The sequence below is a fragment of the Drosophila erecta genome, unplaced genomic scaffold (genome assembly GCF_003286155.1).
Source record: "Drosophila erecta strain 14021-0224.00,06,07 unplaced genomic scaffold, DereRS2 tig00000021-arrow-pilon, whole genome shotgun sequence".
NCBI classification, from domain to species: Eukaryota; Metazoa; Arthropoda; class Insecta; order Diptera; family Drosophilidae; genus Drosophila; species Drosophila erecta.
This window is the reverse complement of record NW_020825198.1, coordinates 19,957,401-19,973,414: the sequence shown is the minus strand read 5'-3', so window position 1 is coordinate 19,973,414 and position 16,014 is coordinate 19,957,401. Positions and strand designations below refer to the sequence as shown.

The 16,014-nt window shown below is 37.8% G+C and overlaps 2 protein-coding genes across 3 annotated transcripts in view; one reads left to right on the top strand and one right to left on the bottom strand.

Annotated features, from left to right (window-relative positions):
• The window catches only part of LOC6545709 (adenylate cyclase type 2), a 38,359-nt gene extending 26,867 nt beyond the window's left edge, over nucleotides 1-11,492 (bottom strand). For both annotated transcript variants that reach the window (XM_015158609.2, XM_001973373.3), the window contains exons 1-2: nucleotides 11,194-11,492; nucleotides 1,605-1,959 (exon numbers count right to left, since the gene is read on the bottom strand). In XM_015158609.2, coding sequence (XP_015014095.1) covers nucleotides 1,605-1,800 — 196 coding nt within the window. In that variant the 5' untranslated portion in view covers nucleotides 1,801-1,959; nucleotides 11,194-11,492. The remainder of the gene's footprint in view (nucleotides 1-1,604; nucleotides 1,960-11,193) is intronic.
• LOC6545710 lies at nucleotides 71-792 on the top strand. Its single transcript, XM_001973374.2, has 3 exons — nucleotides 71-163; nucleotides 225-395; nucleotides 453-792. Exons 1-3 carry the CDS (start codon nucleotides 85-87, stop codon nucleotides 662-664), a joined length of 462 nt encoding a protein of 153 aa, XP_001973410.2. The 5' UTR covers nucleotides 71-84; the 3' UTR covers nucleotides 665-792.
• Nucleotides 11,493-16,014: the final 4,522 nt, after the last annotated feature.

The following is a 16,014-nucleotide window of genomic DNA, read 5'->3' as shown; positions in this document are numbered from 1 at the left end:
CATATTTTCACTTCACACTTTATCCAAGTTGACAATGACACAGCTTTCGAAAAATGTAATACACATTCTTTAAAAATATCTTTTATGAGAATGCTAATACAGCTTTTAGTGTTTTTTTTACTTTGCCGAATAACTTTAGAAGAGAATTGTTATCACAATCATTGTAAGTACCCACAATTTTGGTAAAACACTAAGTACTACACCATTATTTATTGTATTTTAAGCGGCTGGTCATGATCACTACGATTGTGGATGTTGCTCGCAAATTAGTAACAACAATGGCAATGCCATTGGCTACCATTGTCATAAGGATGACCAGGACTCAATTTTAAAATATGCACTCGAAAGGGAAAGTGCGTTTTCTGAATGTGTACCAAACGGTTTTGAGGTAAAATGTAAGTCGTGGCCTGAAAAGTATTTCTTTGTCACTTTATAGGCATTTATCACTGTAGATTCCATTAAAGAATTTTGCTGTTTCTGGTCGCCGAACTTGGGATGTACAATCCTAGTTAATGAAAAGTACTTTGTGGACAAAGCCGTGTGCAATCGATGCAAGTATTATTGTCAAAGAACGTCAGGAAGTGAACGGAGCTCAAATTATCCACAGAAACTTATAATGGAACTTTCATTGCTGCTGATCGGCAGCAATTACATACAGAACTAAAATCCATATTTGCCCTTCAATGGAAAATTACTTAATTAATCCTAGAGCCTACAATCATTCAAACTTAACCCACTCAAGGGACGCGAGTTAATCAAAAATTAATAGTGAAAGTAACTGTCTGGCCGTCATTATCATTCTTATCATTATGAACTGTGCCCAGAGCCGGGTAAATTTAATTAAAACAACAAACGCGCGATGGGCCAAGGAAAGCAGCCGTCGCTGGATACTGTACGTGGAAATGGAAATGGAAAATGGACATGGAAATGGAAATGGGGGACCCTGATGCTATCGTGACAAGCCCAAATTAAGTAGCCCACGGGGTTACATCAGCCAGCCAGGGGACAAAACTGGAGGGTTGGGCATTCAGTTTAAAGAGCAAACCAAGGCAACCAGCGAACAGCGAACAGCGAACATGGCCATGAGCTGGCCAAAAGATGAATGGCAACCGAGCCGGCGGCTCATTTAATAGAAAATTAAAATACATGCGCCACTCGGTAAGTTGCACCGGAAGCCCAAAGAAAGTTGTAATAAATAATATTCGGCTTTCATGTCAAGTGCTGTACGATTCGACACCAAAAACTAGGTTGATTCCTAACTCTAACACATAAATGTAGTAAATATTTGTATTATTTAACTACAAATAAATCTTATAAGAAGAAAATCACCTTGCAGTGACTATATATTCAATTAAAAACCGAATAATATTTATATGGTATATAAAACCGTACATTTAATATTGCCAAAAACTGCTGTTCAGCTACCAAGGCATCTTAAAGCTCAAAACAAATGTGGTTAGTTGGTATTTCAGAAGAGCTGGTTCTAATGTTTCAGCTTCCACCGTACACAAGGTACTATATATATACAAAAGGCTCTCTTCGTGAAACTAATCAGATTTGAAGCAGCTTTCCCATTCAGGGATTAACAAGGACTTCACACTCACCCGTGGTACCATTTTCCTGCTCGCTCAATTCGGCCAAAGATGCCGAAAGGCCCTCATTCATCCTGGCCGCCGAAGTCGTCATCGTCATCGTCATCGTCTTGGGTTGCGATGCATTTCCTTGGGCCTTAACAATCAGATTCGCTGTTGCATTTGTGCCATTTTCCGATCTCGCAGCTTCCGCATTGCGATTTACCATGGCGAAAATCGGGGGCGTGTAGCTAGTGGCACTCCTCACAGCCGCCAGCTGCGCGTCCTGATTGCCTCACCCGGACGAGAGTCCTTGCGATGTCTGCTCCTTGGGACCCAACACTTGTTGCTGACTTCCTTCCTTCCTCCCGGAAATGGAGAAATCCAACTGAAGCGAAACGGAAAACGGCAGTAATGGTTTAGTTCGAGAGCTCTTCTCAATAAATAATTGCAATTGCGCTTGTGGCACATATATTTTTTATTTACACACATACATCAGTGCATATTAAAATAAATGTATGATTAATTGAAATTCAGTATCAACAAGCAAATAAAATACCCATCTCTGCAGAATTACCATTTTATATGTTGCTGATTTTGAAGTAAGATTTGAGATATATTGGTAACTTAAATGCAGAAATAAAAATACCTCATGGCTAGCAAAGTAAACTAAAGGATTGCTCAGAGAGTAGGTACAAGTGTCAGTTTGGAACTTATTGTTCACTTTGTTTGATGTTGCTCCAGATGCAGCTTTTTCCGAACGTATTTCCCGGCCACTTTGTTGCCAGTTGTTTGTACAAAGAAAACATATTGCTCAGTATGTAAATATGTTCTGCTTTTGTGGGCTTCGCTTCAAAGTGTCTATGCAGCAATTAGAAAAGTTCTCAGCCAACACATTTGAGAACGCAACAAAAGTTACTTTTTCTTGTGCCCCGCCAGAGATGATAACAATACACTACCAGGAAAGTTGGGAAGTACCTTTAAAAACCATAAAAAAGGATAAAGTCATTGCTACAGGGAGTAGATTTTAGAAGTCACAGAATATTATTACAAAACTGACATTAAAATAAAAGTATTCCAGCTTGTTAATTGTTTAAAGGTAGGGTGCGGGGTATTTGTTTCAAAGGATGATACTTTAATTCAAGTAAATTGCTAGACAAAAGTGTACTGTGTAATAAATGTCAGTATGTCAAGTCGCTTGAAGTTCTCGCATATCCCGAAGGCATGCGACACTCTGCTCCATCCTCTGTCTTTCGGAATAGAAAGAAAGTTTCCGCAGCTTCTGTAAACCTACCAAAGTAGCTACACTTTGGTGCCACCGTTGTTCATTCAAGTTGCTAAAAGTTTTGCTACTCAGAATTGCGCTGCGTCTTAGCTTGCCGCTTACAGCTGCACCTTTTGGCCAAGTTAAAGTGTGTCCGTTTAATTTGAAGTGGAGGAAGCACAAATATAAGCTGGTTCCAAGAAATCGACCATTGTTGTAAGCCAAAGCAGAGATAAATCGGAATTTTCCCCATAGATTTACCAAGAACACTGTTAAATACGCTCTTATATCTGTTTCATTTCAACGGAAATCGCTTGCAGATATGAAAATGAAAATACACAATTATTGTAAGCAAACGTTGAACTTTATGATTATTGCTATATAATGCTGTCTGCGGATAAAGAAGTGGAATCAGCACATGTTCCCAAAATTGTGTTTAATGAAAGGACTTATTACCTTTTATACCCTATAGTTTAATTCCGTTCAATGCCATCTGCCTCTGCCTATATAGTCAGCATATTATATAATATGACATGGATAGATAGGTGTAAAAACGTGCATTCGTTGTATTGGATCATAAAGTGTTCCAATTCGCTGTACACCAGTTCCAATATAATTTTTAGAGTCTACAAACGCAAGGAATATCTTGTCTATTTAGCCTTGCTCCAAGACCTTAGATGTGGCACACAATAAAGCCACTGATAGACTCAAGTCCAACTCAAATTCATTGTCATTTTCACCTCAGTCTCGTTTTCATTGTGGACACTTGTGGAATTTCGCCTGTGCAAACACACGACTACAAACGGCGACCGCGCGTTTGACCCCTGTCCATAAAAAAACAGAGAAAGGCGGGGGCACTCGCAGAAACTACTCATAAATAAATATACAGAGATCCATTGTTGTTCCGCCGCATTTCACTGGGTTTTGGATGGGCTCAGTTCTTTTTTTTGGCTTTGCTTGGCGGGTCGTGTGTTCGCTTGTTGCTTTTCATTTTGCTTTTTTTAGAAAAACAAGGGGGTTTGTTTACGCTTTTGCAAATGCCGAAAGGGGTGCTTCAGTTTAGTGCAGCGGCGGTGAAAAAATAAAACGAAATGGAAATAAATAAACAAACCGTTTTGCAGGCTGCTTAAATTCGTATAAAGATTACGTTCCAGTTCGTTTATGAATTTGGGAAATGTGCACCGCATACGGAATACGAAATACTTTATAAAGTATCCAAGGCGTATTAGTTTAAATTTAAGAAGGTTCAGAAGCCTATTGGCATTTTTTATATAGCATTTCAGTAGTATACATTAAATAAAATTAAATGCGAACGCACAACAATTAAATTGGCTCCATTGAACTTTTATATTTACGTTTCAAAATCGATCCGAGGCATTTCAATAAAATAAAAAGCCTTTTAATACCTTTCCACTTTGTATACCAACTTGGCTCCAATGCCTATTCCACAGGTCTTTAGCTGCCTCTAATTTGCTCGGGTAAACATTTTATAAATTATCTGCAGTTAAGCCATAAGCCATAAATATGGCCGTGTAATGTGCATTTCCTTGCAAATCTGCATTGCAATATTTTTATAGCTAGCTAGCTGGCGAACGTGGCGGATGAGCAATCTCATTCGCACTTGCTAATTCTCGTTTTCGCTCTCGTTCTCTGGAGAATGCACTGAACGCAAGGGCGCAGCTCTTTCGTCGGCCAATTATCTTAATTTTTGCACTTAACTTATTATCATAATTATCATATTCTGAATTTGTGCGAGGCAGTGGCCTGGATGCAACGGAAACTCATAAATTCCGACCGCCTATTTTTTATCATTTGCGTGCCATGTTTATCGCCGCTTTATCCATAGTATATAAAAATACAAAATGTTATAGCCCTAAAAACCCCGCCTTCCCATTCAAGCCCGCTGATCTATTATTTTTCTCCTTTATTAAATATTTATATACAATAATATTGGCCCAAGAACATTGTGCTCTTTGAACGATGAGCCTTCAAGTGTTCTGTGTTTGTTGTTCGAAATTGATTAAAGCATCCACAACCTGGCCTACAAAAAATCGAGGCGTGTTTTTCGAACAACTGTGCAGAGAACAAATATGAACTTTAGAGATTTTTTATTAATATCGTGTTAAATAAACTCGGTAAGCATCAATATAATCCCCAAATTTATTTACAGTACTTGGAACCTTTGGGAGCATACAAATCACAAATACGGTTCACATTTTTCCAAGTGTACACTTGATTGAACAACCGCGTGTGCAAGTGTTAGTGTGCCAGTGGGGTTTCAGTGTGTGAGCACACAGTGCGTGTGTGTGTCTGTTTTTTGTATCTTTGACTTTGATCGCGCATGATTAATGATTACGCCTGTGTTTATTGCCATTGCCACTTCGAGGGGTTCGGGGAGTGGGGTTGATAAAACTTTTCCTTCCGCCGCCTCCGGGATTTCGATGCCCAGCGTGTCTCTCATATTTCAGCTTGAGCACCTCCACCCAGTGGGGTGGTGTTGTCTTCGTGCGTTTGTCATCATTTATATATATTATAATTGGACAAACTTGGCGCACAGTACGCACAGTATCACATCAAAATATCTTTAAGTTTAAGGGGGTCACAAGTAACGACTGTACGTGTTAGGTACACTACTTTGAACTATTATGGCAGACCCACAAAAATAACATAACAAAATTATATTGCAAAGCGGCTAAAAAATTGCAATGACATATGCCAAAACATTATCGAAGTCTAAGACGAGCTAACTAAAGAACATTTAGTAGATTTGTTCGCTCTACTTCATGAGTAGCACAAAAACTCTTTTTCTAATAAGAAGCTGAAAACTTAATTAAAGTTTAAGAGCAGCCACGAATCCAAGCACAACCCAAGCAAAACTTTCTAATGCACAGCCAAAAAAACGGAGAGCAATCGGGGTTTTGGCTGCAATGCAATTAAAACGAGTGAAGGTCCTTACATTCTTCTTCTGCATTCAGGACATCTACATCGAGTATACGCCACGTTGGAGCTCTTCAATGGCAGACTAATTTTTGTATTCAATGCTTAAATTGCTGTCCAAAAAATAGAAATAAATAGCAGGAATGAGGGGCAGCCATTATGTACGCGCGTATGAATGCTGATTCATTAGCCAAACCTTCAATTCCGCAGACAGAGGGCCATTTAAATGGGAATTAGGCTAACCGCCCTTTTTGGTTGGGTGGGTGTGTGTGTGTGTGGTGTGTGCTTTTGGGGGTGTGGCTGTTGTGGCCTGGCCCTTCTTGCGGATTAGAGATCCTAGCTCTGTGGTCTCGCCCAGGCACGTTCAATCTTTCCCTGGACTGCAGAAGGTGGGTGGATGTGTGAATCTGGCCGCTTTTGCTTGTTGGCGTTTAATTTGATTTGGCTAAGAATGCATGAACTACTTATAGGGAAAACATCAATTAGTTGCGCTAATTAAGAGGCGGTACTAGAGAATGCCAATGAAAACAGATAATAAAGCGACCTTGTACGTTAAAATATGTAATATGTGTTTCACATACAATTTTGCGTATTCGCTTGTATAAAAGCAAACAAATGTTTTGGATAGATAACTAAATGAATTGTGGTCTGTACTCATTAACACATCATTTTACTGCTGGCCAAATTAAAGAATTTCCATTTCATTGGCTTAAATTTTACTGTCCAATAATTATTTTCAAGACATATTCAAGAGGGTCGAGTCCAATTCTCATTAAAGTTAATTATCGAATGGCTGGCAAATCCAAAACCAATTTGAACCGGCTATACCAGTTTAAAGCGTTTTTGCCAGCAGATCTTCTGAACATTTTACAGCATGAGCAAAAGACCGTGATGGGACAATTCAATTAAATGTCTCTCCAGAACCCACAAGACCCACAAGTGCATTTTATTCTATCGGATCGCACTAAAATATGCTGCACTTGCGCATTTATGGATACAAAAGAAATGTTTGAACCATGTGCTAAGCGATTTTATTAGCTACCGCCGGCCATAAAAGTCGTCGACATCAAAAGTCTAAAAATACTCTTAGCCAAAACGCCAAGAGAAAAAAAATAGGAAAAAAGTAAATATCAAGGAAAAATAAAGGCAAGCTGCTGCCAAAGTAAAACAACAGGTAATTAAGAATACAAATAAACAAAGGGAATCTATTGTGAATTTGCGAAATGCAGAAAATCGCTCTCCATTCGGCTTTTGGATATTTTGACTTAAATTCATGTTAAATGAATTCACTATTTTGCTGAAATACTTGTGTGTCAAAGCGAAATATTTGTGCAATGTGCTAGACAAACTTGATTTGCCATAACATTTAATTTCGCGCCCATTTGGTGAAGACCAGTGGAGCGGCCCAGCCCAAAGATTTGTGCAAATGCTCAGCTGCTAGACGAATACAATCGGATTTTGGCTTCTGAAATGCATGGCCAAAAGCCTGGCCAATAAATCAATTTGCAATCTGCTCAAATTTTTTGAAAAATGTGGCGCGATCGTTTGACATTCGCGAGTCGGACAAGTGTGAAAGGAAATGCTTACAAATCTATGTGTAAGAACTTTCGGCAAATTTGCTGCGCTCTGAAATTGATTGCCATAATTTAAATGTGTATAGGCAATATTTCAAATAAGTTCGAACTGCAAATTATTTACGTCAACGGGTGACAAGCCACGTAAGCAAACAGCTATACTGCAGTTAAATGAATAAAAACATATACAACTCGAAAAGCAAACTGAACAAAAAGTGGAATATCGTTCAATGGAAGTACTCACTGGTTTGAAAAACGACACTTATTCATAGAAGTACGAGTATATCGTTTATTTTTTCTTTATTCCGTTTAGCTTTCCCTAACTTAAGTGTGCTCAATCCAAACTTATTGCCACTAAAACAAAGGCACCAAAACATTGTGTACAATCTATGAAATTTAATGGACATTCCATTTTTGTTCTGTAGCTTTTCATAGATGCGAGCTAAAAGTTTTATTGAATTCAATTCAGATTGGCAGTATTTGCAACAGTTATCAATTTTAATGTGAAAGATCTACGATGCTCTGCAGCTTTTCAATTGAAACACCTTCTAATTGCTATCTATCACAATTTAGAAACACTCTCACATTTTTCTAGAGACACAATGTTTCTCATAATTATACTTCATTAAAAAGAAACAGGTCTCATTCTTTGTTGTTTATATAGTCATTTTACCTTGGCTGCTGATTGCCCGAAAATGTTTGTATAAACCCTCTGTATTTATTTTAAAATTTTACATTTTTATTGTGTTTGTTTCGGCTTGCTTTTTTCTTGTTCCCCATCATTACACATGTTAATTAATCATTTTTTTTAGTCCTATCCACACAGAGCACAAAATTGTTTATTGACTTCTCGATACTCGTACTTGTATATAAACTCTTTTGGGGCGAATAGATACGAGTATATTTATAACAAAAGAGACAACCTCCCGACCATGCAACAAGTGATGCTTTTCTCTCCGTGTACGGTTTGGATCTCGGCTGACACAGCAATTGTTGTTGCTGTTTGATTGGGCTTCTAGGTTGACACATGGGGACACACAAATACAGACGGGCGGACATATAGACAGATCGGGCGACTGACAGAAAGTCCCTCATAGATAGGCACCCATATAGCCACGGCAAACGCGGCAGACGGACAGAGCACATGTGTTGAAAATTTAACATAAATGTGCAAATTTAATTAAATTCAAACGAGAAATAAATATAAATAAGCCTCATTCACACATGTACGTTCATACGTTCGTACGAATAATTCTGTGTAGTGGCGGGGATCTTGCGAAAATAAGAAGCTGTGTGACCCAATGAGAAAAATAATCTAACATAAACAACCAGCTCATTGCTGCTGCAATTGTGTATGTAAATAAAAACGCAATTTTCACACTTTTTTTAAACTTGACAAAGTCAAGTCACAGAGGAAATGTGCGAAAAGCGGAAAACACTAACGAAACACTAGGCAGCAAATGCACAGAGACCAGAATACACATTTTCCATTCTCAGCAATCTAAAAAATATATATTATTTATTTATATATATGTAATATATAATATATATTATTTAATATTATTATTAATATTAATATATTATATTATTAGTATATTTTTTCTGTATTTCCTATCTATAGAAAATATAATATTTAATAATATTATTTTCTATTAAATAAAGTCATATTCTAACTAATTGTTCGGTTAACTAGTGTTCTCCGTAGGGCGGCCCATGCAAAACGTGGGATATGTAAATTCTGTAAATGCTGTAAATTAGCCTTACCCCAAATACTATGTATATTAATTTATATTTATGTGCCAGCAGAAAGATAAGGTCTCCGAAATGAAGACTAGGCAAGAGGAAAGAGTTAGGGAGATAAGACATTTTCCAAGTACTAATGCAAGCCCCTTTCATAATGACTCATAATACACTGCACATTATTTTCAATGACAGCTGAGCATTTGTGATAAGTCAAATATTTTCTCTGCTTTCAGAGCGCGCTGGCAATCATTTTACAATTTACTATTCGATTGGGAAATATAAAACAGGTTTGGGCACAGAGAGTTTAAAATATAATTTGTCCCATTGGACTTAGTGGCGGCTTCAATAAAGCATTTTATCGGCGCTATCGCCATTTGATAATGGGCCTGGCCAAATGGCCAAAAACCCCGAAGCAAACCCGCCCAGGTCGCTTCTTCATTTTCGTTATCGGAGGAGCATATGGCAAGTGGCTTTGATTTGGTTTTTATTTTCACTTATTCACATATACGAAGGCGTGACAATTTTTTATAGAATCTTGACTCTTGAGTCGGTTCTTTACTATGAAGATAAACTGAAAGCTGGAAGACTAAATGAGCTCCGCCGAGTGGGGGCGTTAATTTATTAATGTGGAGCCGTGGGCCAAAACAGAAATCTGCGAGAACACTTTTATAACTTGATTTATTTAAAGACAACAGCATTTGGCAAATGGATCGGATGAGTTGGTGTTGCTGAATGTGTGCTTAAAAATACATCGAAATTATGAGACATAAGCAGAAGGACATTGGCAAAGGTCATTCTCGACATAAAGAGGCAGCATAGATAAATGTTTTTAATTAGATCGAATTATTATGTTACTGCTAGCATGAAGTCAAAAGCAAATTTAGGAAAAACGAAAAACGTAATTTAAATTAAATCACTGCAAATAAAAAAAAGCTAGTTTAGTAACTTCACTGGGCTACAAACAGCTATGATCAATTAAATAGTAATGTGTTATGATATATTTATTTGTAGAACTTCAAAGTTTTTATCTGATACATATCATCTTAAAACGTGTGGAATGTTTAGGAATGTTTAAATTTTTATATATTAATCAGGAGCAATATATTTTATTGCGTCTTGCTATGTTGCTAAAACATTTTCCGAGCGCGAGCACAACAATTTCAGCACAGCCGTGTAGAAAAATATATAGAGAATCGAACTAATATATATAATTTGTATCACTTTTTCCACCAGATCTTCACACATAGGCGATCATCGACTCGTTCGGCCAATGAAGAACAAGCCTCGAATAAAAAACCACTAAAAAACACGAAATAGCAACAATAATAACCAGAACAGAGGCAGAAAAGCTGGTGGCTGCCAAGTAGCATTAATTTAATTTGTTGGTTTAATTCGGCGGCACTTGTTGCTGTTGTTGCTGTGACATTGCTTTTTGTAATTATTAAACGGCTAACAAAAACGCAAATATAAATAAATACAAGCAAGTCTGTAGGAAACCCAGATCAGATGCGATTAGCACTATCGCAATGAGCAGCAGCGAAAAAGAGATGCCCGTGAATATGTACGAGTATACATATGTATGTATGTGTATATTCGATCTGTCGCTAACCATTCAGATTGTTTGCTCGCCGCCTCGCATCGCATCGCATTTTTTGTATTTTCGTATTTTTAGCTAATTTCAGTTGCTATTGAGCTTGGCAATTAGTTACACTTGATTATATGAAAGCAGATCGCGGGTGAACACTTTGCCGGTCCCCCGAGTTCGATGTTTATGCATTCTAGTTGTATTTTAGCTCGTATTCCACTTTGTTGTTGAATTGGCTTTGTTGTTGAAACGGAAGGAACTCAGCTGATCATTTCATAAGCGAACAACGAAATAAAAAACTTGAGTGATGCTAATTTAGACATTTGCTTGGTTTGATTATAATTAATTAGTTATTTTATTTAAATCACATTGTGGACAATTAGTTATGTTTCAAAAGTTTCCATTTGGAATTGTATTCCATTTCCATTGTATTATTTCCTATTCACAATAAATTGTTTTATTTCTCCAAACTGCTCTTTCCCATTAATCGTATGTTTTGTGAAACACTTTTTACAATACCTATTTGCTGGTGGTTAAATCCTCTGTTGTTGTTTGATTCCTAACCATTTGTACTAATAAATTTATTTAACTATATATATTTGTGCATTGCATGGATGCGGACACATTTCCCAATAGCACATGTTGTTTAAAAAATTCACATTAACACATTAACACATGCATACACTCACACACACACACGCACGCTTGCTATTTCCGATGCAAGGAAACGCGCGAAAAACGCGACCGCCTGAAAATCGTTTACCGCTTTCGGAGCGCCAACGAACCGCACACGTTCACGTTCTAATCAGAACTGAGACTGAGCAACCGAAAGTCCAACAGGCTAAAGCAGCCGACTCCCACAGCAACATGTTGCCGACCTTGCCGAATGAGCGGCAACAAATCATTTTCGAGAGCGTAAATCGCCAAAAAGAGAGTGTGAGAGCGAAGAGTGTGGTGTTTTCATTTTGAAAATAAAATAACAATAATAATTCGAGGCGCCGGTACTCTTCAAAGACAATTCGATGTTAATTGATGAAATAAATGGGATTTTAGACTCTATATGGTTTTTATAATATATACAAATTATTATGTAGTTACTAGAAAAGATGTAAAAAGATTTTACAACAAATACTCAAGCAGCCACAAAGTTATGAATACAATTGGGCGCATTAAATGCAACAAAATTCAAAAGTCGAAATTAAAAAAACATGTGTACTAATATACAAATTCTATGTTTGTTGATTGGGTTTCACTGATTTCCATTTTTCAAGGCCAACGAATAGCCATAATTCAAAAGAAGAAAATCGTAAAGCGATGGGCACTGAACTGTGCTATTACTTATGCTTAATATTTAAGCAATTAAATGTTATATTTAAGTGCGGAAATGCAGAAGGTTTTTTTGTATGTTGGCTAACTAATTAATGTTGCTACAGTAACCAAGGAGAATGATCCAAATCTTTTCCAATTACGAACTATATGAATCAATCATTATAAAATATGACAGAAAGCCATTAACTACAAAAAAGTCAACTTTAATATGTTCAAGTAGGTTCTTGAAATTGAAATGCAATTTGCAATAGTGCCGCTGCTATCAAGAAAAGGTTTAATCTATAGGCTACTTGTGACGGTTACCTAATAGATATTCCGCCAACTGAGTAGAATCGTGAACATTCTAGGTCTTCTATATACCGCCTAATTAAGGGAGAAACCTATGTACATTTATAAGCTATCGAAGTTGGGAGCGTAAATTCTAAGACAATATTAAATTATTCAGAAGATATAGCTTTGATTTGCACCTAGTGCAGTTGACACCGACAGCACTTCGACCTCAATTTCCTGAAATTAAATTACTTACTAGCAGCTCAGCTCAGCTCAGTTCGTTCAGTTAATTTCAACAAAGCAGGATATTGTCAACACTCGTTTCCTATCCCCTGGATTGTCCTGTTTTCCGAGTGTGGGAAAATGTTTGAGCTGCTTTGTTGGCACACAAACACCTGGACAAAGTAAGTGCTTTGGTTGCAGTGTGTTTGCTGACTTGTGCAATTTCCGTCTGACAACACGGGGCGTATACGTAAAGAACTCTGACAGAGCTCGGCCAACATATGTCCGCAAAGTTGGCCATTATAGGAGTAGATCTATATATGCAAACGGAGCGGCTTACAAGGTTTGCCTATTGAAACTATTAAGCTTAATTGTGCTTGGCTTTAATTGGTTTCAGTCCACTTTTATATCACATATCATCGATTAGCTAAAGGTAATAGATACCAAAAAAAGATAAAATACAAAGCACACATGTATCTAGACGCAAATAAATATAGTGCAATTTCCGAAATGATGTCTGCGAGTATGTTTTCCATTTCTCAATTTCTTATTCATTAACATTAATTGGTGGCTTTTCACCGCAAATTCATTTGGAGTCTAATAAATTATTGACGCAGAAAACACACAGAATATGTGTGACACACACCTTGGATTGCGAGGTGCACAAACACCTCTTCACAATTTTCCAGGCCACATTTTCATGGAGCTGTGTGGAATTTGGGATTTGCATAAATAATAACCAAATTTCAACTGGTGAGTAAACAAAAATAAGAGCAGCTTTAAGAATCAGCAGCCATTAAAAGTCAATTTGAAACGAGTAATGCCACCGCGTGAAGCTCGCAGGATCAAGGCAAATTAACTAATTGAAGGCTCAAAAGGACTTTGCATAAATTGTGCGGACAGATAAAGGTGTCTCGTCTGCCGATAGACTAAGGACGGCCGTGGTAATGGCCATTCCCCAAGGTCGAGCTGGGAATCGATGCCTTTCCGGGGCTGGCGGCATGCATAATACATTCCCGGATCGAAATCAAAACATGTTTACCTTCGCACGACACTCTCAAAAGTTAGTCCTGGCTCAAGGATGACCTCCTCGGGCGGAACAGCGACAGGTGGGCGAGTCAAGAGGACACCTCTCTCCACAGCTTTCACTTTGACTTGAATGGACAACTGGCAGACCTCCAAGGGTAATTATGCATTATTCAATATATTTAGATATCTAAGAAGTTCTGTGAAATGGAGTTACATTTAGGAATTTTCTTTGAACTTCGGCATTAGTTATTAGTTTAAAGATTTCGTATTCACACAAAAAGAAATCAATTATATTAGTCAATTTTATTTTCACGACTTAAAGTACGCCCTTGATTTTTTATGTTTGGTTTGGTTTGCAATAAATTAAAATGGCATTCTAGCTGGTGTACCTAGCCCTGTAATCTTCCCATTATTTATTTTCAACGCCTAACTTTCTTCGGCATTGGGGCTTGCCATGGAGGTAAACGAAGTAAATGATAGTTTAATGAACGGCCATTAAATGTCAGTCATTGGCATTTGTTGGGGGTCACAGTCAATAAGGCTACTAACGTTTTTTGCATTTTTAATGGCCGCCTCCTGTGCTGGAAAATCAATTTCACCCAACGGGCAGAATGTTTAAACAAGAATGTTTAATTTTTCACATGCTTACTGAATATATAAGGCCCAAAAAGTCGACAGTTGGCCGGGACATAAAGCCTAATTAGGAAATATTGTGTAATTAGTGCGCTCCACTTAATTAAAGAACTGCAAACTCAACAGAAACAACAGCGGCATTGGCAACAATAATAAACCCAACTTGCCTCGGGATCTGTGCCCTTTGGTAGACAATTAACTGGCTGCCTGGCAGTGTGAGTGTCAGTGGGACTCCGTATGTATTAAGGCAAGCTGTTGACATCGTCCTTTAAAGCGCCTGATACATTCGACACATTCGTCAGCGAGTTTGAGCCGTGTACAGGCCAACAAGCTTGAAATAGGGGTTAAATTGCTCTAACTTATATTACGAATTCCGGGTACACGCCATAAGCCATAATGAACACCAGCTCCTTAGGTATTCCGTGCTTTGAAACAAGGCCGTCCTTACACTTTGCACTTTACACTTTACGACATCGCGTAGTAGATTTATTAAGGGATTTGTTCCGTATTAGGCACAAGAAATATTGGTGTATTTAAATTTTGGAGCAACAAACTTGGATTGCCAATATCAAAAATCAATGCCAAAATGTAAATGAGCGAGCCACCGCAAGTCCGTTTGAATAAATATATTCAGAAATCATGCAATTTCCTGCCAGCTTTGCACCGAATCCCCATCGCAAAAAAGCCCCCAACAAAAAACAAATTCAATATAAACGCAAATTATTTTTGCTGTCCGGTGGGGGTAAGCGCATAAAAAAACCAGAACAACACAGAGCTTTGAAAAAATATATGCCAATTGTGGGGGATTGTTTGGGTTTGGTTTTATGTCCTGTCGGCCGCGCATAAATCTGATGACTAGCTGCACAGTTTTCTGACGTGTTCGACACTCCCCTTTAAACTTGGCTAACTTGCGTGCGCCGCCTTAAAGTCACTAAAGGCATTAAAGCAATAAGAACTATTTATAACAATTGCGAGTGCGGGATGGAACGAGTGATGTAATAGAAGAAATATGCTGTTTTTTAATCACAATTCCAACAAATATGCTTTGCAGAATGTAAATGTAATTTGAGCGGTTGCAGGCTGACAAAACCTTAATTAAACCATAATTTAAGGACCACCTTATCTGGCCACTAATTTGGCTCCACAGCTAACAGCATTATATGAAAGAAAACGTAATAATAAAACAAAAGCCCGCCCTGCTGCTGTCTATCTATTTTCCACACAGCCCCAGCGAATGTGGAATGAAATTCATCATACGCCACGTTGGCCCCTCTGGCAGAGTGCAGGATAGAAGGATATAAGTTTCGCACGTTGCTCGGTGTGCTGACCCGCATACCAAATTAGAGGCCAGCAGAAACCGAAAAGTTGCCAAATCTTTGTTGGATTTAATTATGTTTAAATAGGCTTAGCAAAATCTTGCCATAGCGACGACAGGAATGCAATAAAGGTGTATGCTCATACATCAGCTCTAAAATGAAACTAATTGAATTCTGAACAAAGGAAGCTTAATTTGGCCACATGACAAAGTTTAATTTGACTGTTATATTAAGGATATTTTATGGATTTACCTGGGTTGCTAATGGGGTCGTGGAAAATATTTGATATCGTTAGGCAGGAGAAATAGGATAACAATATGTAAAAGAGTTAAAAATATTTTAAAATCATGCAAGTGGGCCAATTGCATAAATGCAAACACATAAATCCCATTAGCGGCTATAAATGCTGTACATATACCATTTGTAGAGATTAAATATGCATTTTTGCTTGTGCGGCTTGACATCAGCTGCATTGCATGGCTTTTCCAGTGCAACAGATGCCAATAATCCCAGTACCAGTAATAGACTATTCACAAAAAAA